The sequence below is a fragment of the Oncorhynchus nerka genome, linkage group LG12 (genome assembly GCF_034236695.1).
Source record: "Oncorhynchus nerka isolate Pitt River linkage group LG12, Oner_Uvic_2.0, whole genome shotgun sequence".
In the NCBI taxonomy this organism is placed as follows: Eukaryota; Metazoa; Chordata; class Actinopteri; order Salmoniformes; family Salmonidae; genus Oncorhynchus; species Oncorhynchus nerka.
In genome coordinates this window covers 84,055,867-84,079,737 of record NC_088407.1, presented here as the reverse complement: position 1 = coordinate 84,079,737, position 23,871 = coordinate 84,055,867, and the positions used below count along the sequence as shown (strand labels likewise).

At 42.0% G+C, this 23,871-nt stretch overlaps 1 protein-coding gene across 2 annotated transcripts in view; it reads right to left on the bottom strand.

Annotated features, from left to right (window-relative positions):
• The window catches only part of LOC115124395 (EMILIN-1-A-like), an 86,093-nt gene that overhangs the window by 6,547 nt on the left and 55,675 nt on the right, over positions 1-23,871 (bottom strand). For both annotated transcript variants that reach the window (XM_065025875.1, XM_065025876.1), the window contains exons 3-4: positions 2,986-3,197; positions 438-2,861 (exon numbers count right to left, since the gene is read on the bottom strand). In XM_065025875.1, the coding sequence (XP_064881947.1) occupies positions 438-2,861; positions 2,986-3,197 (2,636 nt within the window). The remainder of the gene's footprint in view (positions 1-437; positions 2,862-2,985; positions 3,198-23,871) is intronic.

Sequence of the window (23,871 nt, the reverse complement as noted above, 5' to 3'; positions counted from 1 at the left end):
TCAATGTTGTTGCCATGTAATTTCAAACAAGAAAATCAATGTGGAAAACTGATTGGATAAAAAAAAGTAATCAATGTCATTTCATGTTTTTCCACCATTTTTATCTAAATCCAATGACATTGTGAATGGTTTTATTTGATTTAACATTGAATTCCTGTTAAATGACAACTCAACCAAATGTAAATCAAAACCAGACGTTGAACTGACATCTGTGCCCACTGGGTTGATTCTAATAACTAGCTGGTTGATAAGCTGAACCAGGTTAGTTCCACCTGGGGTTGGAGTGAAAACCTACAGGAGGGTATCTCTCCAGGAACAGGGTTGGAGAGGCCTGGTGTAAACCTACAGGACGGTATCTCTCCAGGAACAGGGTTGGAGAGCCCTGGTCTAGACCATAATCTCTCTGAAAGGAATACAGTGTAAAGCAACACACTCACCGGTCAGGTCCTGTTCCGAAAGATTCTGGAACTCCGTGAGGATGTGACTGACGGATGAGTTGAGGTTCTTGATCTTCCCGTGGATCCCGTCCAGCTGAGTGGTCTGGATGCTCTCAATGATCCCTCCATGGGAAATGACCGTGGCGTTCAGACCATTCACACAGTTCCACAGGCCCGACATGTGCTTGGTCAGCCCCTCCTTGATCCTCTGGAGCGAATCGGAGACGCCGTCCAGCCGCCCGCACACGCCCTCCATCTTGAACAGCCTCTTCTCAAGGCCGTCGCCAGAACGCTTGCAGTCGCCCACCTCCACCACTAGGGTGCTCTCGAAGCGTCGCACGTCGCGATCCACCCCGTCGAGGCGGTCGCGGCTCTTCTCGATGTGCTCAGTCACCTCCTGCTGTATCTTGTCCAGCTCAGAGATGATCTTGTCCTTGGTGTTGCCCAGGTCCGTGATGACACTGCCATGTTTCTGCACTGTGTGCTCCAGGCCCCTCAGCGTGTCGTTGATGGAGCTAAAGGTCAGGATGACCTCGGACAGCTCGCCCTGTAGGGACTTGAGGTGGCCGTTGTTGGACGTACCTCCGATCACACTGTGGCCGTCCAGGGGCTTATCAGGTTCATCCAGGCCTCGTCCTCCAGTGCCACCTCCTGTTGTTGGGGTCTCCAGGTGGATCTTACACTGGTCGCTACACTTCCCTACCACCTCCCGGAGTTTCCCCACCTCTTCCTGTAGAGTGGAGCAAAAGCTTTGGTTGGAATCCACCCGGTTCCGGATGGCGTTGATGTCCTTCTCCCAGCGGTTCAGGGTGTGGTTCTTCAGCTTCTTGAACTCGTCTTCCACTCTTCCACAGACGTCGCAGTCATCCATGCCGCGCCCGAGCGTCTCAACTTCTGTGACGATGCGGTTGAAGTGCTCGCCATTGTCTCCAGTCAGGGCTTTTATCTTGCGGATGTCGTGGCTGAGATCCAGCACCTTGTCCATGAGTGAGTCGCCCGAGACGGACAGGTCCTTGATCCGCGTGTCAAAGCGTCGGATCTCGTCCTCATTGGCCACCACCCTCCAGGTGATAGACTTCACAGAGTCTCCGTCGTAATCGTTTCCTCCGTCCCCTCCAGCTCCTCCCCATCCTCCTCCGGTTCCCCCTATTCCTCCATCTCTCCTTCCTTCAGTTCCTGTTCCTCCTGTATCTCCCCTTCCTCCTTCCCCTGTCCCACCTTCAGATCCTCTCCCTCCCATTCCCCCTGTTCCTCCGGTTCCTCTACTTCCTCCTCCATCTTCTCTTCCACCTCCTCCAACCCCTCCTCCTCCCCCTCCTGTTCCTCCACAGCCACAGTCAGTCAGACTCTTGTCTAGTAGTGCCGTGGAGTTCGCCAGGCGGGTCACATTCTTGTCGTGGTCCGACACGAGGTCCTTTACAATGCCCACGTCTAGCTCTATGTCGCCGATGCGGTATCCCTGGTCGTCGAAACGGTCCAGGAACACGGTCCGGAGGTCACCCAGCTCACGGTTGAAGTAGTCCTTCAGGTCTTTCTCTGTCTCCTCTGTGTGCTGCATTGTGCTGTTCACCCACCTCTCAAGGTCCCTCAGACGACCGTCCAGCCTGTCCTCTATCACCCTGGGTAACCCGCTGCCACCTCCAGGGCCAAAGCCACCACCTCCAGGGCCAAAACCACCACCTCCAGGGACAAAGCCACCTCCACCTCCTGGGAAACCTCCACCTCCATTACTACCACTGCCACTGCCCAGCTCCTTATCCATGCGGTTCTGGATGACATCATAGTTCTCTGATATGGAGCTTATCTTCCTTTCAGCATCTGTGACCCTGTCCTTGAGGTCGGTGACAGAATCGCAGCAGCCCTGGGAGCGTGTCACCTCGCGGCGCAGGCCGTCTAGGCTCTGGCGATATCGTCCATCCACAGCGTTCAGCTGCTTCTCCAGCGCACGGATACGCTCCCTGTCCTCCTGCTGCTGTCTCCGTAGGTCCTCCACCCCCGACTGACAGGAGGAGCAGGACAGAGACACCCTTCTCTCCAGCTCCCTCAGGATCTCCTCTTTCAGAGTGTTGAGCTTCCCGCCACTAATCCCACCGGTGCCTCCAGAGGAGTCGCCAAGATCATTCCCACCGCCGCCATTCCCGTTGACCAGGTGGTTGTTGATGCTGACCAAGGTCTTGTCGTGAGCCTGTGTCCGGTTGTCCAGCTGGTCTAGTTTGGTCTGGATGCTGTGGATGGTGTCCTTAATCTCCGGCTGGGCCGCATCCGCTGGGGCCTTGGTGCCACCACCACTGAAGCCCGGTTTGCGCATCTCCTCCTGGAAGCGTTCGTTCATGCCCCTCAGCGTGGACTGCAGGTCCTGGAGGTCCTTGGTTAGGCTCTGGATCTTGTCCTCCAGCTGCCGCGTCTTGTCGCTATCGCCTCGCCCTGGAACACAAACAGAATATTATTATACTTATATTATAAGAGGATGAGAGCTCCCATGAAACATGGAGAAGACAAGGACTGAAGAGGAGGAAGAGAGAGAGCAGGGACATAAACATCCACCCACCGTCTCCCCCACTCGGTCCTCTGTGACCTGTGTCGGTTCCGGTCTGTCCCGGTCGGGACGGTTTGGGTCTGGCTGTAGCGATCTGGGTCCCCGACCCGCCGCTCGGCCCTTCGCTACAGTCATCTCCGGTGTAACCATGGCAACACTTCCACTCCATGTCCGTCACCATCTTGTAGGCCACCTTGTACCGCGGCTTCATATACGTTCGATACCTGTTGAGAATCAGAGACGACGACGACGATGAAGTGCAGTGATTTACAATGAGGTTGTCTCACCTATCTTAGTTGAATACACTTATCGTTGGTCGCAGTGGATAAGACTAAGAGAGTTAACTAAATGTAAATGTTATTGACAGTACGCAATTATAATTGGTCACGGGTGGTAATTTTCAACTTACTGTACATCTGCCTTTGGCCCCTGACACACTGACCAAAGTTTTGTAAAAATGTTTGTAATAGTCCCGTGTGGCTCAGTTGGTAGAGCAACGCCAGGGTTGTGGGTTTGATTCCCACGAGAGACCGGTACGAGAATGTGTATACTCACTACGGTAAAGTAATCCTTCTCACCCCCCCCCCCCCCTTAAAAGACTTAGATGCACTATTGTAAAGTGGCTGTTCCACTGGATGTCATAAGGTGAAAGCACCAATTTGTAAGTCGCTCTGGATAAGAGCGTCTGCTAAATGACTTAAATGTAAATGTAAATGTAGCTCTGGATAAGAGAGTCTGCTAAATGACTCACTACGGTAAGTAGCTCTGGATAAGAGTGTCTGCTAAATGACTCACTACGGTAAGTAGCTCTGGATAAGAGTGTCTGCTAAATGACTCACTACGGTAAGTAGCTCTGGATAAGAGTGTCTGCTAAATGACACTACGGGTAAGTGTCTCTGGATAAGAGTGTCTGCTAAATGGCTCACTACGGTAAGTAGCTCTGGATAAGAGTGTCTGCTAAATGACTCACTACGGTAAGTAGCTCTGGATAAGAGTGTCTGCTAAATGACTCACTACGGTAAGTAGCTCTGGATAAGAGTGTCTGCTAAATGACACTACGGGTAAGTAGCTCTGGATAAGAGTGTCTGCTAAATGACACCATGGGTAAGTAGCTCTGGATAAGAGTGTCTGCTAAATGACTCACTACGGTAAGTAGCTCTGGATAAGAGTGTCTGCTAAATGACTCACTACGGTAAGTAGCTCTGGATAAGAGTGTCTGCTAAATGACTCACTACGGTAAGTAGCTCTGGATAAGAGAGTCTGCTAAATGACTCACTACGGTAAGTAGCTCTGGATAAGAGTGTCTGCTAAATGACTCACTACGGTAAGTAGCTCTGGATAAGAGTGTCTGCTAAATGACTCACTACGGTAAGTAGCTCTGGATAAGAGTGTCTGCTAAATGACTCACTACGGTAAGTAGCTCTGGATAAGAGTGTCTGCTAAATGACTCACTACGGGTAAGTAGCTCTGGATAAGAGTGTCTGCTAAATGACTCACTACGGTAAGTAGCTCTGGATAAGAGTGTCTGCTAAATGACTCACTACGGGTAAGTAGCTCTGGATAAGAGTGTCTGCTAAATGACTCACTATGGTAAGTAGCTCTGGATAAGAGTGTCTGCTAAATGACTCACTACGGTAAGTAGCTCTGGATAAGAGTGTCTGCTAAATGACTCACTACGGTAAGTAGCCCTGGATAAGAGTGTCTGCTAAATGACTCACTATGGTAAGTAGCTCTGGATAAGAGTGTCTGCTAAATGACTCACTACGGTAAGTAGCTCTGGATAAGAGTGTCTGCTAAATGACTCACTACGGTAAGTAGCTCTGGATAAGAGTGTCTGCTAAATGACTCACTACGGTAAGTAGCCCTGGATAAGAGTGTCTGCTAAATGACTCACTATGGTAAGTAGCTCTGGATAAGAGTGTCTGCTAAATGACGTAAATGTCATCGTTGGCAGAATTCAACATTCATCCTCATTTTAACATGCTGGGTTTTTCTACCACTTCACACATTTTTGTTTATTTAATATCTATCTATTTCCAAGTTAAACTGGAGTTCCTACCACTGAGTTTCAATGGGCCTGTTGGCTATTCTGTTGGCCTGAACTCATGAAACTGCACTCTCAGCCAAAGACCTTTATGGAGAATGTTTATGTGTCTCAATCCAAAACGCACTCACTACAGGCCACAAAGCCAAGTAACAAGCATTTTCTCCCTAATTACGTTTGCATTTCATTTGAGATTTTCACATCGTTCCCAGGCTCGGAGGCATGAACATCGGAGGCTGGTTTCTGCCCTGAGGGGCAGTTTGATGCAACTCTAATCCTCACTCAATACCAAGGTTAATTAAATCATTTACTGGGGAAACTATTCAGACCTCAACATGTTTGCAATCAATCTCCTTCTCCGCTCGAGTGTATAACACAGTATCAGAAACATCTGTCTCACCCTGATCTGTTTCACCTGTCCTTGTGATTGTCTCCACACACTCCAGGTGTCGCTTATTTTCCCCAGTGTATTTATCCCTGTGTTTCCTGTCTCTCTGTACCAGTGTATTTATCCCTGTGTTTCCTGTCTCTCTATACCAGTGTATTTATCCCTGTGTTTCCTGTCTCTCTTGTACCAGTGTATTTATCCCTGTGTTTCCTGTCTCTCTGTACCAGTGTATTTATCCCTGTGTTTCCTGTCTCTCTTGTACCAGTGTATTTATCCCTGTGTTTCCTGTCTCTCTGTACCAGTGTATTTATCCCTGTGTTTCCTGTCGCTCTGTACCAGTGTATTTATCCCTGTGTTTCCCGTCTCTCTGTACCAGTGTATTTATCCCTGTGTTTCCTGTCGCTCTGTACCAGTGTATTTATCCCTGTGTTTCCTGTCTCTCTGTACCAATGTATTTATCCCTGTGTTTCCTGTCTCTCTATACCAGTGTATTTATCCCTGTGTTTCCTGTCTCTCTTGTACCAGTGTATTTATCCCTGTGTTTCCTGTCACTCTGTACCAGTGTATTTATCCCTGTGTTTCCTGTCTCTCTTGTACCAGTGTATTTATCCCTGTGTTTCCTGTCTCTCTGTACCAATGTATTTATCCCTGTGTTTCCTGTCTCTCTGTACCAGTGTATTTATCCCTGTGTTTCCTGTCTCTCTGTACCAGTGTATTTATCCCTGTGTTTCCTGTCTCTCTGTACCAGTGTATTTATCCCTGTGTTTCCTGTCGCTCTGTACCAGTGTATTTATCCCTGTGTTTCCCATCTCTCTGTACCAGTGTATTTATCCCTGTGTTTCCTGTCTCTCTGTACCAGTGTATTTATCCCTGTGTTTCCTGTCTCTCTGTACCAGTGTATTTATCCCTGTGTTTCCTGTCGCTCTGTACCAGTGTATTTATCCCTGTGTTTCCTGTCGCTCTGTACCAATGTATTTATCCCTGTGTTTCCTGTCTCTCTGTACCAGTGTATTTATCCCTGTGGTTCCTGTCTCTCTGTACCAGTGTATTTATCCCTGTGTTTCCTGTCTCTCTGTACCAGTGTATTTATCCCTGTGTTTCCTGTCTCTCTGTACCAGTTCATCTTGTGTGCCTTTCAGGTCAACCAGCGTTTTTGCTTCTATTCTCTTTTGATAGTCCCTCCCGGTTTTTGACCTTTGCCTGTTTTTTCTGGACTCCGTACCCGCCTGCCTGACCATTCTGCCTGCCCTGACCTCGAGCCTGTCTGCCACTCTGTACCCGCCTGCCTGACCATTCTGCCTGCCCTGACCTCGAGCCTGTCTGCCACTCTGTACCCGCCTGCCTGACCATTCTGCCTGCCCTGACCTCGAGCCTGTCTGCCACTCTGTACCCGCCTGCCTGACCATTCTGCCTGCCCTGACCTCGAGCCTGTCTGCCACTCTGTACCCTCCTGCCTGACCATTCTGCCTGCCTTGACCTCGAGCCTGTCTGCCACTCTGTACCTCCTGGTCTCTGAACTGGTTTTGACCTTTTGCCTGTCCACAACCATTCTCTTGCCTACCCCGTTTGGATTGTTTAATAAATATCAAGACTCAAACCATCTGCCTCCCATGTCTGCATCTAGGTCTCGCCTTGTGTCCTTATAATCACTCTCTACTGTAGAAGACTTAGGCATGGTAGGCGTGCATCGCAATCTCCTTTTACCCAATCATGTCATCTAAAGGAGCAATGCACTTCATTGTGCACATCTGTGATAACTGTCTAAACATATTGAATTACTGTACGAACACATGCAATACACAAGTCAAGTGGCCCAGTTTTTACATTAACCTCATCGACCTCAGGCTGTAGCAAATGTACTGTATGCTGCAATGGAGTGTGGAAGCCAAACCCCAAAATGAGATCTTGATTGTCAAACAATTAGAACAGACAAACAAACAAACAGACAGTTTCCAAATTTAGCTTGGACTGCGTTCAGAAGAAACCCTTTTAAAAAAGAAGACGTTTCACAATGAATACCCCTGCACATGAACAGGCATGAATTGTTTTATTTCCTGTGTACTGTATTATTCAGGCTCATACACAGCCATCTGCTTCCCAGCTGTGAAGTAGAGAGAGAGAGAGAGAGAGAGAAAGAGAGCGAGAGAGACAGAGAGAACGAGAGCGAGAGACAGAGAGCGAGAGAGACAGAGAGCGAGAGAGACAGAGAGAATGAGAGAGAGACAGAGAGAGACAGAGAGAGAGACAGACAGACAGAAAGAGAGAGACAGAGAGACACACAGAGACACACAAAGAGAGAGGGACAGAGAGAGAGACAGAGAGAGATAGACAGAGAGAATGAGAGACAGAGACAGAGAGCGAGAGAGACAGAGAGCGAGAGAGACAGAGAGAATGAGAGAGAGACAGAGAGAGACAGAGAGAGAGACAGACAGACAGAAAGAGAGAGACAGAGAGACACACAGAGACACACAAAGAGAGAGGGACAGAGAGAGAGACAGAGAGAGATAGACAGAGACAGAGAGAGACAACAGCACAATAAAATCCAACCAAATCATGAAAAAACAAAAAGATAATTACATGACACATTGGAAAGAATTAACAAAAAAACTGAGCAAACTAGAATGCAATTTGGCCCTACACAGAGAGTACACAGCGGCAGAATACCTGACCACTGTGACTGACCCAAAATTACTATGTACAGACTCAGTGAGCATAGCCTTGCTATTGAGAAAGGCCGCCGTAGGCAGACATGACTCTCAAGAGAAGACAGGCTATGTGCTCACTGCCCACAAAATGAGGTGGAAACTGAGCTGCACTTCCTAACCTCCTGCCCAATGTATGACCATATTAGAGAGACATATTTCCCTCAGATTACACAGATCCACAAAGAATTCGAAAACAAATCCAATTTTGAAAAACTCCCATATCTACTGGGTAAAATTCCACAGTGTGCCATCACAGCAGCAAGATTTGTGACCTGTTGCCACGAGAAAAGGGCAGCCAGTGAAGAACAAACACCATTGTAAATACAACCCATATTTATGCTTATTTATTTTATCTTGTGTCCTTTAACCATTTGTACATTGTTAAAACACTGTATATATATATAATATGACATTTGTAATGTCTTTACTGATTTGAAACTTCTGTATGTGTAATGTTTACTATTAATTTTTGTTGTTTTTCACTTAATATATTCACTTTGTATATTGTCTACCTCACTTGCTTTGGCAATGTTAACACATGTTTCCCATGCCAATAAAGCCCTTGAATTGAATTGAATTGAGAGTGAGATGTACAGAGAGAGAGAGAGAGGTACAGAGAGAGAGAGAGAGACAGGGAGACAGAGAGACAGAGAGAGACAGAGACAGAGAGAGAAAGCGAGAGTTAGAGACAGAGAGATAGAGAGACAGAGAGAGATAGAGACAGAGAGAGAGAGAGAGAGAAAGAGATATAGTATTGGTTTCAGATTAGTCAAAAAGGTCCTGATTTCGCAGGAATATTTGTTATTTAGTGAGTCGTCACGTCTGTCTCTCTCGCTCTACCTCTCTTTCTCAATATTTACATTAACCTCATCGAAACTCAGGCTGTGTTTTAATTGGTTAGCTAGCCATAGTTCATAGGACACCCCTCCCCCCTCTGATGGATGAGAATACTCTGTATGAAGTCCTCAGGCTGTAGCAAATGTACTCTATGCCGCAATGGAGCATGGAAGCCAAACCCCAAAATGAGATCCTGATTGTCAAACAATTAGAACAGACAAACAAACACACGCTCCGCACACACTCAGACAGAGAGAGAGACAGCACAAGAGAAAGAGAGAGAGACAGAGACAGAGAGAGAGCGCAAGAGCGAGATGGAGACAGAGCAAGAGACAGAGAGAGAGACAGAAAGAGAGACAGAGAGAGACAGAGACAGAGAGTGCGGGAGAGAGATGAGCAAGAGATAGAGAGAGAGAGACAGAAAGAGAGACAGCGAGAGAGCGAGAGTTGGAGACAGAGAGATAGAGGAGAGAGAGAGAAAGAGAGAGAGAGACAGAGAGAGAGCGAGAGTTGGAGACAGAGAGATAGAGGAGAGAGAGAGAAAGAGAGAGAGACAGAGACAGAGAGTGCGGGAGAGAGATGGGCAAGAGATAGAGACAGAAAGAGAGACAGCGAGAGAGACAGAGAGCGCGGGAGAGAGATGAGCAAGAGACAGAGGGAGAGAGAGAGAGAGATTAGAGAAAGAGAAACAGAGAGAGAGAGAAGAGAAATAGAGACAGAGACAGAGAAAAGAGAGAGACGGAGACAGAGAGAGAGCTGAGAGTTGGAGACAGAGAGAGAGAGAGAGACAGAGACAGAAAAGAGAGAGACGGAGACAGAGAGAGAGCGAGAGTTAGAGACAGAGAGATAGAGGAGAGAGAGAGAAAGAGAGAGAGGAGACAGAGAGAAAGACAGAGAGAGAGAAAGAGAGAGAGATATATAGTATGGGTTTCAGATTAGCCAGAAAGGTCCTGATTTCGCAGGAATATTTGTTACATTTAGTGAGTTGTCACGTCTGTCTCTCAATTCAATTCACTTTACTGGCATTACGTAACAATGTACATATTGCCAAAGCTTACTTTGGATATTTACAATATTAAGATAATAAGAATAAAAATTGTCAACAGGACAACAGTAGCAACAATAACCAAGTGTCAAAATAACCATACATTGAACTATAACAATAAGCATATACAGTAGAGGACATGTGCAGGTTGATTGGTCTGTCAGACACTGTCCCTCAACTTATGGCAGGCAGCAATGTAGTGCGCTGCCAACCCACAGCTCTCTGCGTCCTCCCCCAACAGGACGGGTAGCCTACTCTCATCAGAGAGGTCTTTGAAACCTTGAATAAGGGTTTCAAATTTGGGGAAATGACACTCTCTAATTGTTTTATATTTTTGACATTTTGTCAGGAAATGCAGCTCCGTCTCAGGTTCTGCTGTTGTGCAGTGGTTTCCTCTACAGGGAGCCAGGTTTTCCTGTGTCTACCCTTCTCAATGGCAAGGCTGTGCTCACTGAGTCTGTACTTTGTCAAGGTTTTTCTAAGGTTTTGATCAGTAACCATGATCAAATATTTAGCCACAGTGTACTGTCTATTTAGGGCCAGATAACACTGCGTCTTGCTTTGTGTTTGTGCTTGTGTTTCTCAATAAGCAATGTCATTTTGTTTTGTGTTTGTGCTTGTGTTTCCCAATAAGCAATGTCATTTTGCTTTGTGTTTGTGCTTGTGTTTCCCAATAAGCAATGTCATTTTGCTTTGTGTTTGTGCTTGTGTTTCCCAATAAGCAATGTCATTTTGTTTTGATTGTGTTGAAATTTGTTTTCAATCTGATTGATTGGATGTTCTGGTCCTGAGGCTTCAGTATGTTAGTACAACAGGTTTGTGAACTCAGCCCCAGGATCAGCTGGATGAGGGGACTCTTTCTTTGCTCAGCTCTTGGCATTGCAGGGCTTGGTAATGATATGAGAGGGGTTCACTGTATTTTAGATGTTTCCAAAACTTCATTGCTCTTTTTTTGAGTTTTTATTATTAGTGGATATTGGCCTAATTCTGCCCTGCATGCATTGTTTGTAGTTTTCCTCTGGACATGTAGGAGAATCTTACAGAACTCTGCATGCAGGGTTTCAATGAGGTGTTTGTCCCATTTGGTGAAAACTCGCTGCCATAAAGTGCAATTGGTTCAATGACACATTCAAATAGTTTTAGACAAATTTTAATGGTATTTTAATTTTAATTTGTTTTTTTAATGGCGTAGATGCCCTGCGTGCTTTCTCTTTCTCAGTTCCTTCACTGCATCATTAAGGTGTCCAGTTGAGCTTATTTTTGAAAATAGGTAAATGTAGTGTGTGCAGTACTCTATATAATTTGTACCAATTGAGAACTTTGGTGTAATTCCCAAAGATCTGGAGATTCTCTGGAAAATCATTATTGTAGTATTTTTGGCCCAGGTCTGGCAGTACTGCTCTAGCATGTCCAGGCTCTGCTGTAGGCCATGTGCTGTGGGGGTTTACTGCCAGGGTCCAGGTCTGGCAGTACTGCTCTAGCATGTCCAGGCTCTGCTGTAGGCCATGTGCTGTGGGTGACAGCAGGCATAGGTCATCTGTGAAGATTTAACCTCTGAATTGTGGAGACTAACACCAGGGGATGAGGATTTTTCTAGAATAGCGGCCAACTCATTGATGTAAAAATTGAAGAGTGCAGGGCTCAGATTGCAACCCTGGCGAAGGCCCTGCCCCTGGATAAAGTATTCTGTTAGTTTCTTGCCAATTGTAATGCTGCACGTACTGCCAGTATACAGTTGAAGTTGGAAGTTTACATAAACCTTAGCCAAATATATTTAAACTCAGATTTTCACAATTCCTGACATTTAATGATAGTAAAAAATTCCTGTCTTAGGTCAGTTAGGATCACACACTTTATTTTAAGAATGTGAAATGTCCGAATAATAGTAAAGAGAATGATTTATTTATTTCAGCTTTTATTCCTTTCATCACATTCCCAGTCAGTCAGAAGTTTACACACATTCAATTAGTATTTGGTAACATTGACTTTAAATTGTTTGACTTGGGGAAAATGTTTTGGGTAGCCTTCCACAAGCTTCCCACAATAAGTTGGGTGAATTTTGGCCCATTCCTCCTGACAAAGCTGGTGTAACTGAGTCAGGTTTGTAGGCCTCCTTGCTCGCACACACTTTTTCAGGTCAGGGCTTTGTGATGGCCACTCCAATTCCTTGATTTTGTTGCCCTTAAGCATTTTGCCACAACTTTGGAAGTATGCTTGTGGTAATTGTCCATTTGGAAGACCAATTAACAACCAAGCTTTAACTTCCTGACTAATGTATTGAGATGTTGCTTCAATATATCCACATAATTTCCCTGCCTCATGATGCCATCTATTTTGTGAAGTGCACCAGTCCCTCATGCAGCAAAACACCCCCACAACATGATGCTGCCACCCCGTGCTTCACGGGTGGGATGGTGTTTTTCGGCTTGAAAGCCTCCCCCTTTTTCCTCCAAACATAACGATGGTCATTATGGCCAAACAGTTTCATCAGACAAGAGGACATTTCTCCAAAAAGTACGATCTTTGTCCCCATGTACAGTTGCAAACTGTAGTCTGGCTTTTTTATGGAGGTTTTGGAGCAGTGGCTTCTTCCTTGCTGAGCGGCCATTCAGGTTATGTCAATATAGGACTCGTTTTACTGTGGATATACAGTGCCTTGCGAAAGTATTCGGCCCCCTTGAACTTTGCGACCTTTTGCCACATTTCAGGCTTCAAACATAAAGATATAAAACTGTATTTTTTTGTGAAGAATCAACAACAAGTGGGACGCAATCATGAAGTGGAACGACATTTATTGGATATTTCAAACTTTTTTAACAAATCAAAAACTGAAAAATTGGGTGTGCAAAATTATTCAGCCCCTTTACTTTCAGTGCAGCAAACTCTCTCCAGAAGTTCAGTGAGGATCTCTGAATGATCCAATGTTGACCTAAATGACTAATGATGATAAATACAATCCACCTGTGTGTAATCAAGTCTCCGTATAAATGCACCTGCACTGTGATAGTCTCAGAGGTCCGTTAAAAGCGCAGAGAGCATCATGAAGAACAAGGAACACACCAGGCAGGTCCGAGATACTGTTGTGAAGAAGTTTAAAGCCGGATTTGGATACAAAAATATTTCCCAAGCTTTAAACATCCCAAGGAGCACTGTGCAAGCGATAATATTGAAATGGAAGGAGTATCAGACCACTGCAAATCTACCAAGACCTGGTCGTCCCTCTAAACTTTCAGCTCATACAAGGAGAAGACTGATCAGAGATGCAGCCAAGAGGCCCATGATCACTCTGGATGAACTGCAGAGATCTACAGCTGAGGTGGAAGACTCTGTCCATAGGACAACAATCAGTCGTATATTGCACAAACCTGGCCTTTATGCAAGAGTGGCAAGAAGAAAGCCATTTCTTAAAGATATCCATAAAAAGTGTCGTTTAATGTTTGCCACAAGCCACCTGGGAGACACACCAAACATGTGGAAGAAGGTGCTCTGGTCAGATGAAACCAAAATTGAACTTTTTGGCAACAATGCAAAACGTTATGTTTGGCGTAAAAGCAACACAGCTCATCACCCTGAACACACCATTCCCACTGTCAAACATGGTGGTGGCAGCATCATGGTTTGGGCCTGCTTTTCTTCAGCAGGGACAGGGAAGATGGTTAAAATTGATGGGAAGATGGATGGAGCCAAATACAGGACCATTCTGGAAGAAAACCTGATGGAGTCTGCAAAAGACCTGAGACTGGGACGGAGATTTGTCTTCCAACAAGACAATGATCCAAAACATAAAGCAAAATCTACAATGGAATGGTTCAAAAATAAACATATCCAGGTGCTAGAATGGCCAAGTCAAAGTCCAGACCTGAATCCAATCGAGAATCTGTGGAAAGAACTGAAAACTGCTGTTCACAAATGCTCTCCATCAAACCTCACTGAGCTCGAGCTGTTTTGCAAGAAGGAATGGGAAAAAAAGTTCAGTCTCTTGATGTGCAAAACTGATAGAGACATACCCCAAGCGACGTACAGCTGTAATCGCAGCAAAAGGTGGCGCTACAAAGTATTAACTTAAGGGGGCTGAATAATTTTGCACGCCCAATTTTTCAGTTTTTGATTTGTTAAAAAAGTTTGAAATATCCAATAAATGTCGTTCCGCTTCATGATTGTGTCCCACTTGTTGTTGATTCTTCACAAAAAAATACAGTTTTATATCTTTATGTTTGAAGCCTGAAATGTGGCAAAAGGTCGCAAAGTTCAAGGGGGCCGAATACATTCGCAAGGCACTGTAGATACTTTGTACAGGTTTTCTCCAGCATCTTCACAAGGTCCTTTGCTGTTGTTCTGGGATTGATTTGCACTTTTTGCACCAAAGTACGTTCATCTCTAGGAGACAGAACGTGTCTCCTTCCTGAGCGGTATGATGGCTGTGTGGTCCCATGGTGTTTATAGTTGCGTACTATTGTTTGTACAGATGAACATGGTACTTTCAGGCATTTGGATCTACAATTTTTTTTCTGATGTCTTGGCTGATTTCTTTTGATTTTACCATGATGTCAAGCAAAGATGCACTGAGTTTGAAGGTAGGCCTTGAAATACATCCACAGGTACACCTCCAATTGACTCAAATGATGTCAATTAGCCTATCAGAAGCTTGTAAAGTCATGACATAATTTTCAGGATTTTTCCAAGCTGTTTAAAGCCACAGTCAACTTAGTGTATGTTACCTTCTGACCCACTGGAATTGTGATACAATGAATTAGAAGTGAAATTATCTGTCTGTAAACAATTGTTGGAAAAATTACTTGTGTTATGCACAAAGTAGATGTCCTAACCGACTTGCCAAAACTACAGTTTGTTAACAAGACATTTGTGGAGTGGTTGAAAAACTAGTTTTAATGACTCCAACCTAAGTCTATGTAAACTTCCGACTTCAACTGAACATTGGTTTAATTATGTCATATGTTTTACCCCCTACACCACTTTCAATAAGTTTGTAGAACAGTCCTGTATGCCAAATATAATCAAATGCTTTTTGGAAGTCGATAAAGCAAGCGTATATTTTGGAATTATTTTGGTGGACATGTTTATCTATCAGGGTGTGTAGGGTGTAAATATGATCAGTCATGTGATGTTTTGGTCTAAATCCAATTTGGCTTTTACTCAAGCCATTGTCCTTAAACTTCTTGCGGATGCTACCGTAATACATCAAATTAAATCTTAACTTGTTGTTAATCCAGGCGCCATGTCAGATTTCAAAATGGCTTTACGGCGAAAGCAAACCATGCGATTATCTGAGGACGGCGCCCAGCTCACAAATGCATAACAAATCATTTTCAACCAGGGAGTTGTGACGCGAAAGTCAGAAATAGCGATATAATAAATGCCTTACCTTTGAAGATCTTCTTCTGTTGGCACTCCAAAAGGTCCCAGTTACATCACAAATGGCCCACAAATGGCCCTACAAATGGCCCTTTTGTTCAATAAACTCCTTCTTTATATCCATTAAAACTCAGGGGTTTCACCTGCCATATCAGTTCTGTTATACTCACAGACATTATTTTAACAGTTTTAGAAACTTTCGAGTGCTTTCCTTCCAAATCGACCAATTGTATGCATATCCTAGCTTCTGGGCCTGAGAATCAAGCAGTTTACTTTGGGAACGCTTTTCATCCGGAAGTCAAAATACCGCCCCCTATCCCAAAGAAGTTAAGGAAGTTTAGAACTCTTACATTTATAATAATACAGAAAACCTTCCCGAGGTTACTGTTCACACAAATGCCTCTGTAATTGTTAGGGTCAAATTTGTCTCCGTTCTTAAAGATTGGGGTCATGAGTCCTTGATTCCAGATGTCAGGGAAATACCTACACTAAGGATCAAATTAAACAGTTAATATAGCCAATTGAAATTTTGCGCTAGTAAATTTGAGCATCTCATTTAGGATGCCATCAAGTCTGCATGCTTTTTTAATTTGAGAGCCTGAAGTTTCTTATAGAGCTCCTGGTCAGTAATAGTTTAGTTTCTTATAGAGCTCCTGGTCAGTAATAGTTTAGTTTCTTATAGAGCTCCTGGTCAGTAATAGTTTAGTTTCTTATAGAGCTCCTGGTCAGTAATAGTTTAGTTTCTTATAGAGCTCCTGGTCAGTAATAGTTTAGTTTTTCTTATAGAGCTCCTGGTCAGTAATAGTTTAGTTTCTTATAGAGCTCCTGGTCAGTAATAGTTTAGTTTCTTATAGAGCTCCTGGTCAGTAATAGTTTAGTTTCTTATAGAGCTCCTGGTCAGTAATAGTTTAGTTTCTTATAGAGCTCCTGGTCAGTAATAGTTTAGTTTCTTATACAGCTCCTGGTCAGTAATAGTTTAGTTTCTTATAGAGCTCCTGGTCAGTAATAGTTTAGTTTCTTATAGAGCTCCTGGTCAGTAATAGTTTAGTTTCTTATAGAGCTCCTAGTCAGTAATAGTTTAGTTTCTTATACAGCTCCTGGTCAGTAATAGTTTAGTTTCTTATAGAGCTCCTGGTCAGTAATAGTTTAGTTTCTTATAGAGCTCCTGGTCAGTAATAGTTTAGTTTCTTATAGAGCTCCTGGTCAGTAATAGTTTAGTTTCTTATACAGCTCCTGGTCAGTAATAGTTTAGTTTCTTATAGAGCTCCTGGTCAGTAATAGTTTAGTTTCTTATACAGCTCCTGGTCAGTAATAGTTTAGTTTCTTATACAGCTCCTGGTCAGTAATAGTTTAGTTTCTTATACAGCTCCTGGTCAGTAATAGTTTAGTTTCTTATAGAGCTCCTGGTCAGTAATAGTTTAGTTTCTTATAGAGCTCCTGGTCAGTAATAGTTTAGTTTCTTATAGAGCTCCTGGTCAGTAATAGTTTAGTTTCTTATACAGCTCCTGGTCAGTAATAGTTTAGTTTCTTATAGAGCTCCTGGTCAGTAATAGTTTAGTTTCTTATACAGCTCCTGGTCAGTAACAGTTTAGTTTCTTATACAGCTCCTGGTCAGTAATAGTTTAGTTTCTTATACAGCTCCTGGTCAGTAATAGTTTAGTTTCTTATAGAGCTCCTGGTCAGTAATAGTTTAGTTTCTTATACAGCTCCTGGTCAGTAATAGTTTAGTTTCTTATACAGCTCCTGGTCAGTAATAGTTTAGTTTCTTATACAGCTCCTGGTCAGTAATAGTTTAGTTTCTTATAGAGCTCCTGGTCAGTAATAGTTTAGTTTCTTATAGAGCTCCTGGTCAGTAATAGTTTAGTTTCTTATAGAGCTCCTGGTCAGTAATAGTTTAGTTTCTTATACAGCTCCTGGTCAGTAATAGTTTAGTTTCTTATAGAGCTCCTGGTCAGTAATAGTTTAGTTTCTTATAGAGCTCCTGGTCAGTAATTGGTTAGTTTCTTATAGAGCTCCTGGTCAGTAATTGGTTAGTTTCTTATACAGCTCCTGGTCAGTAATAGTTTAGTTTCTTATAGAGCTCCTGGTCAGTAATTGGTTAGTTTCTTATAGAGCTCCTGGTCAGTAATAGTTTAGTTTCTTATACAGCTCCTGGTCAGTAATAGTTTAGTTTCTTATACAGCTCCTGGTCAGTAATTGGTTAGTTTCTTATACAGCTCCTGGTCAGTAATAGTTTAGTTTCTTATACAGCTCCTGGTCAGTAATTGGTTAGTTTCTTATAGAGCTCCTGGTCAGTAATAGGTTAGTTTCTTATACAGCTCCTGGTCAGTAATTGGTTAGTTTCTTATACAGCTCCTGGTCAGTAATTGGTTAGTTTCTTATAGAGCTCCTGGTCAGTAATAGTTTAGTTTCTTATACAGCTCCTGGTCAGTAATAGGTTAGTTTCTTATAGAGCTCCTGGTCAGTAATAGGTTAGTTTCTTATAGAGCTCCTGGTCAGTAATTGGTTAGTTTCTTATAGAGCTCCTGGTCAGTAATAGTTTAGTTTCTTATACAGCTCCTGGTCAGTAATAGTTTAGTTTCTTATAGAGCTCCTGGTCAGTAATTGGTTAGTTTCTTATAGAGCTCCTGGTCAGTAATAGTTTAGTTTCTTATACAGCTCCTGGTCAGTAATAGTTTAGTTTCTTATACAGCTCCTGGTCAGTAATTGGTTAGTTTCTTATACAGCTCCTGGTCAGTAATAGTTTAGTTTCTTATAGAGCTCCTGGTCAGTAATTGGTTAGTTTCTTATAGAGCTCCTGGTCAGTAATTGGTTACTTTCTTATAGAGCTCCTGGTCAGTAATAGTTTAGTTTCTTATACAGCTCCTGGTCAGTAATAGTTTAGTTTCTTATAGAGCTCCTGGTCAGTAATTGGTTAGTTTCTTATAGAGCTCCTGGTCAGTAATAGTTTAGTTTCTTATACAGCTCCTGGTCAGTAATTGGTTAGTTTCTTATAGAGCTCCTGGTCAGTAATAGTTTAGTTTCTTATACAGCTCCTGGTCAGTAATTGGTTAGTTTCTTATAGAGCTCCTGGTCAGTAATAGGTTAGTTTCTTATACAGCTCCTGGTCAGTAATTGGTTAGTTTCTTATACAGCTCCTGGTCAGTAATAGTTTAGTTTCTTATACAGCTCCTGGTCAGTAATAGGTTAGTTTCTTATAGAGCTCCTGGTCAGTAATAGTTTAGTTTCTTATACAGCTCCTGGTCAGTAATAGTTTAGTTTCTTATAGAGCTCCTGGTCAGTAATAGTTTAGTTTCTTATACAGCTCCTGGTCAGTAATTGGTTAGTTTCTTATAGAGCTCCTGGTCAGTAATAGTTTAGTTTCTTATAGAGCTCCTGGTCAGTAATAGTTTAGTTTCTTATACAGCTCCTGGTCAGTAATTGGTTAGTTTCTTATAGAGCTCCTGGTCAGTAATAGGTTAGTTTCTTATACAGCTCCTGGTCAGTAATTGGTTAGTTTCTTATACAGCTCCTGGTCAGTAATAGTTTAGTTTCTTATACAGCTCCTGGTCAGTAATAGGTTAGTTTCTTATAGAGCTCCTGGTCAGTAATAGTTTAGTTTCTTATACAGCTCCTGGTCAGTAATAGTTTAGTTTCTTATAGAGCTCCTGGTCAGTAATTGGTTAGTTTCTTATAGAGCTCCTGGTCAGTAATTGGTTACTTTCTTATAGAGCTCCTGGTCAGTAATAGTTTAGTTTCTTATACAGCTCCTGGTCAGTAATAGTTTAGTTTCTTATAGAGCTCCTGGTCAGTAATTGGTTAGTTTCTTATAGAGCTCCTGGTCAGTAATAGTTTAGTTTCTTATACAGCTCCTGGTCAGTAATTGGTTAGTTTCTTATACAGCTCCTGGTCAGTAATAGTTTAGTTTCTTATACAGCTCCTGGTCAGTAATAGGTTAGTTTCTTATAGAGCTCCTGGTCAGTAATAGTTTAGTTTCTTATACAGCTCCTGGTCAGTAATAGTTTAGTTTCTTATAGAGCTCCTGGTCAGTAATAGTTTAGTTTCTTATAGAGCTCCTGGTCAGTAATTGGTTAGTTTCTTATAGAGCTCCTGGTCAGTAATAGTTTAGTTTCTTATAGAGCTCCTGGTCAGTAATAGTTTAGTTTCTTATAGAGCTCCTGGTCAGTAATAGTTTAGTTTCTTATAGAGCTCCTGGTCAGTAATAGTTTAGTTTCTTATACAGCTCCTGGTCAGTAATAGTTTAGTTTCTTATAGAGCTCCTGGTCAGTAATAGTTTAGTTTCTTATAGAGCTCCTGGTCAGTAATAGTTTAGTTTCTTATAGAGCTCCTGGTCAGTAATAGTTTAGTTTCTTATACAGCTCCTGGTCAGTAATAGTTTAGTTTCTTATAGAGCTCCTGGTCAGTAATAGTTTAGTTTCTTATAGAGCTCCTGGTCAGTAATTGGTTAGTTTCTTATAGAGCTCCTGGTCAGTAATAGTTTAGTTTCTTATAGAGCTCCTGGTCAGTAATAGTTTAGTTTCTTATAGAGCTCCTGGTCAGTAATAGTTTAGTTTCTTATAGAGCTCCTGGTCAGTAATAGTTTAGTTTCTTATAGAGCTCCTGGTCAGTAATAGTTTAGTTTCTTATAGAGCTCCTGGTCAGTAATAGTTTAGTTTCTTATAGAGCTCCTGGTCAGTAATAGTTTAGTTTCTTATAGAGCTCCTGGTCAGTAATAGTTTAGTTTCTTATAGAGCTCCTGGTCAGTAATAGTTTAGTTTCTTATAGAGCTCCTGGTCAGTAATAGTTTAGTTTCTTATAGAGCTCCTGGTCAGTAATAGTTTAGTTTCTTACAGAGCTCCTGGTCAGTAATAGTTTAGTTTCTTATAGAGCTCCTGGTCAGTAATAGTTTAGTTTCTTACAGAGCTCCTGGTCAGTAATAGTTTAGTTTCTTATAGAGCTCCTGGTCAGTAATAGTTTAGTTTCTTATACAGCTCCTGGTCAGTAATAGTTTAGTTTCTTATAGAGCTCCTGGTCAGTAATAGTTTAGTTTCTTATAGAGCTCCTGGTCAGTAATAGGTTTAGTTTCTTATAGAGCTCCTGGTCAGTAATAGTTTAGTTTCTTATAGAGCTCCTGGTCAGTAATAGTTTAGTTTCTTATAGAGCTCCTGGTCAGTAATAGTTTAGTTTCTTATAGAGCTCCTGGTCAGTAATAGTTTAGTTTCTTATAGAGCTCCTGGTCAGTAATAGTTTAGTTTCTTATAGAGCTCCTGGTCAGTAATAGTTTAGTTTCTTATAGAGCTCCTGGTCAGTAATAGTTTAGTTTCTTATAGAGCTCCTGGTCAGTAATAGTTTAGTTTCTTATAGAGCTCCTGGTCAGTAATAGTTTAGTTTCTTATAGAGCTCCTGGTCAGTAATAGTTTAGTTTCTTATAGAGCTCCTGGTCAGTAATAGTTTAGTTTCTTATAGAGCTCCTGGTCAGTAATAGTTTAGTTTCTTATAGAGCTCCTGGTCAGTAATAGTTTAGTTTCTTATAGAGCTCCTGGTCAGTAATAGTTTAGTTTCTTATAGAGCTCCTGGTCAGTAATAGTTTAGTTTCTTATAGAGCTCCTGGTCAGTAATAGTTTAGTTTCTTATAGAGCTCCTGGTCAGTAATAGTTTAGTTTCTTATAGAGCTCCTGGTCAGTAATAGTTTAGTTTCTTATAGAGCTCCTGGTCAGTAATAGTTTAGTTTCTTATAGAGCTCCTGGTCAGTAATAGTTTAGTTTCTTATAGAGCTCCTGGTCAGTAATAGTTTAGTTTCTTATAGAGCTCCTGGTCAGTAATAGTTTAGTTTCTTATAGAGCTCCTGGTCAGTAATAGTTTAGTTTCTTATAGAGCTCCTGGTCAGTAATAGTTTAGTTTCTTATAGAGCTCCTGGTCAGTAATAGTTTATTTTCTTATAGAGCTCCTGGTCAGTAATAGTTTAGTTTCTTATAGAGCTCCTGGTCAGTAATTGGTTAGTTTCTTATAGAGCTCCTGGTCAGTAATAGTTTAGTTTCTTATAGAGCTCCTGGTCAGTAATAGTTTAGTTTCTTATAGAGCTCCTGGTCAGTAATAGTTTAGTTTCTTATAGAGCTCCTGGTCAGTAATAGTTTAGTTTCTTATAGAGCTCCTGGTCAGTAATAGTTTAGTTTCTTATAGAGCTCCTGGTCAGTAATAGTTTAGTTTCTTATAGAGCTCCTGGTCAGTAATAGTTTAGTTTCTTATAGAGCTCCTGGTCAGTAATAGTTTAGTTTCTTATAGAGCTCCTGGTCAGTAATAGTTTAGTTTCTTATAGAGCTCCTGGTCAGTAATTGGTTAGTTTCTTATACAGCTCCTGGTCAGTAATAGTTTAGTTTCTTATAGAGCTCCTGGTCAGTAATAGTTTAGTTTCTTATAGAGCTCCTGGTCAGTAATAGTTTAGTTTCTTATAGAGCTCCTGGTCAGTAATAGTTTAGTTTCTTATACAGCTCCTGGTCAGTAATAGTTTAGTTTCTTATAGAGCTCCTGGTCAGTAATAGTTTAGTTTCTTATAGAGCTCCTGGTCAGTAATTGGTTAGTTTCTTATAGAGCTCCTGGTCAGTAATAGTTTAGTTTCTTATAGAGCTCCTGGTCAGTAATAGTTTAGTTTCTTATAGAGCTCCTGGTCAGTAATAGTTTAGTTTCTTATAGAGCTCCTGGTCAGTAATAGTTTAGTTTCTTATAGAGCTCCTGGTCAGTAATAGTTTAGTTTCTTATAGAGCTCCTGGTCAGTAATAGTTTAGTTTCTTATAGAGCTCCTGGTCAGTAATTGGTTAGTTTCTTATACAGCTCCTGGTCAGTAATAGTTTAGTTTCTTATAGAGCTCCTGGTCAGTAATTGGTTAGTTTCTTATACAGCTCCTGGTCAGTAATTGGTTAGTTTCTTATACAGCTCCTGGTCAGTAATAGTTTAGTTTCTTATAGAGCTCCTGGTCAGTAATTGGTTAGTTTCTTATACAGCTCCTGGTCAGTAATTGGTTAGTTTCTTATAGAGCTCCTGGTCAGTAATTGGTTAGTTTCTTATACAGCTCCTGGTCAGTAATTGGTTAGTTTCTTATAGAGCTCCTGGTCAGTAATTGGTTAGTTTCTTATAGAGCTCCTGGTCAGTAATTGGTTAGTTTCTTATACAGCTCCTGGTCAGTAATAGTTTAGTTTCTTATAGAGCTCCTGGTCAGTAATTGGTTAGTTTCTTATAGAGCTCCTGGTCAGTAATTGGTTAGTTTCTTATAGAGCTCCTGGTCAGTAATTGGTTAGTTTCTTATAGAGCTCCTGGTCAGTAATTGGTTAGTTTCTTATACAGCTCCTGGTCAGTAATAGTTTAGTTTCTTATAGAGCTCCTGGTCAGTAATTGGTTAGTTTCTTATACAGCTCCTGGTCAGTAATTGGTTAGTTTCTTATAGAGCTCCTGGTCAGTAATTGGTTAGTTTCTTATAGAGCTCCTGGTCAGTAATTGGTTAGTTTCTTATACAGCTCCTGGTCAGTAATTGGTTAGTTTCTTATACAGCTCCTGGTCAGTAATTGGTTAGTTTCTTATAGAGCTCCTGGTCAGTAATTGGTTAGTTTCTTATACAGCTCCTGGTCAGTAATTGGTTAGTTTCTTATACAGCTCCTGGTCAGTAATTGGTTAGTTTCTTATAGAGCTCCTGGTCAGTAATTGGTTAGTTTCTTATACAGCTCCTGGTCAGTAATTGGTTAGTTTCTTATACAGCTCCTGGTCAGTAATTGGTTAGTTTCTTATACAGCTCCTGGTCAGTAATTGGTTAGTTTCTTATACAGCTCCTGGTCAGTAATAGTTTAGTTTCTTATACAGCTCCTGGTCAGTAATTGGTTAGTTTCTTATACAGCTCCTGGTCAGTAATTGGTTAGTTTCTTATACAGCTCCTGGTCAGTAATTGGTTAGTTTCTTATACAGCTCCTGGTCAGTAATAGTTTAGTTTCTTATACAGCTCCTGGTCAGTAATAGTTTAGTTTCTTATACAGCTCCTGGTCAGTAATAGTTTAGTTTCTTATACAGCTCCTGGTCAGTAATAGGTTAGTTTCTTATACAGCTCCTGGTCAGTAATAGTTTAGTTTCTTATACAGCTCCTGGTCAGTAATAGGTTAGTTTCTTATACAGCTCCTGGTCAGTAATTGGTTAGTTTCTTATACAGCTCCTGGTCAGTAACTGAGGAGTCCAGTGGATTTTGATTGTTCTTTTTTTAGCTTTTTCGAATCCATTCAACTTCTCATGAATTTGTCATTGCTCTGCGTTTGTGTCAATTTGAACGGTGTTGAACGGTGTTGAAGAGTGTTTTAAAATGGGTTATCAATATGTCACCATTTTACTTCGCTAATTATCTCTTGTTTCGATAAAAAAATAAATCTTCCAATTTTGCCAGAAGTTGTTTGTGTTTATGGACGATTATTGTCAGCTGCTTGCTGTTGTACTGTGCTTTTCTGGTTCTGAGTTTTAAAGTCTCACAGTAATGAAGGCATAATTCACCATTATT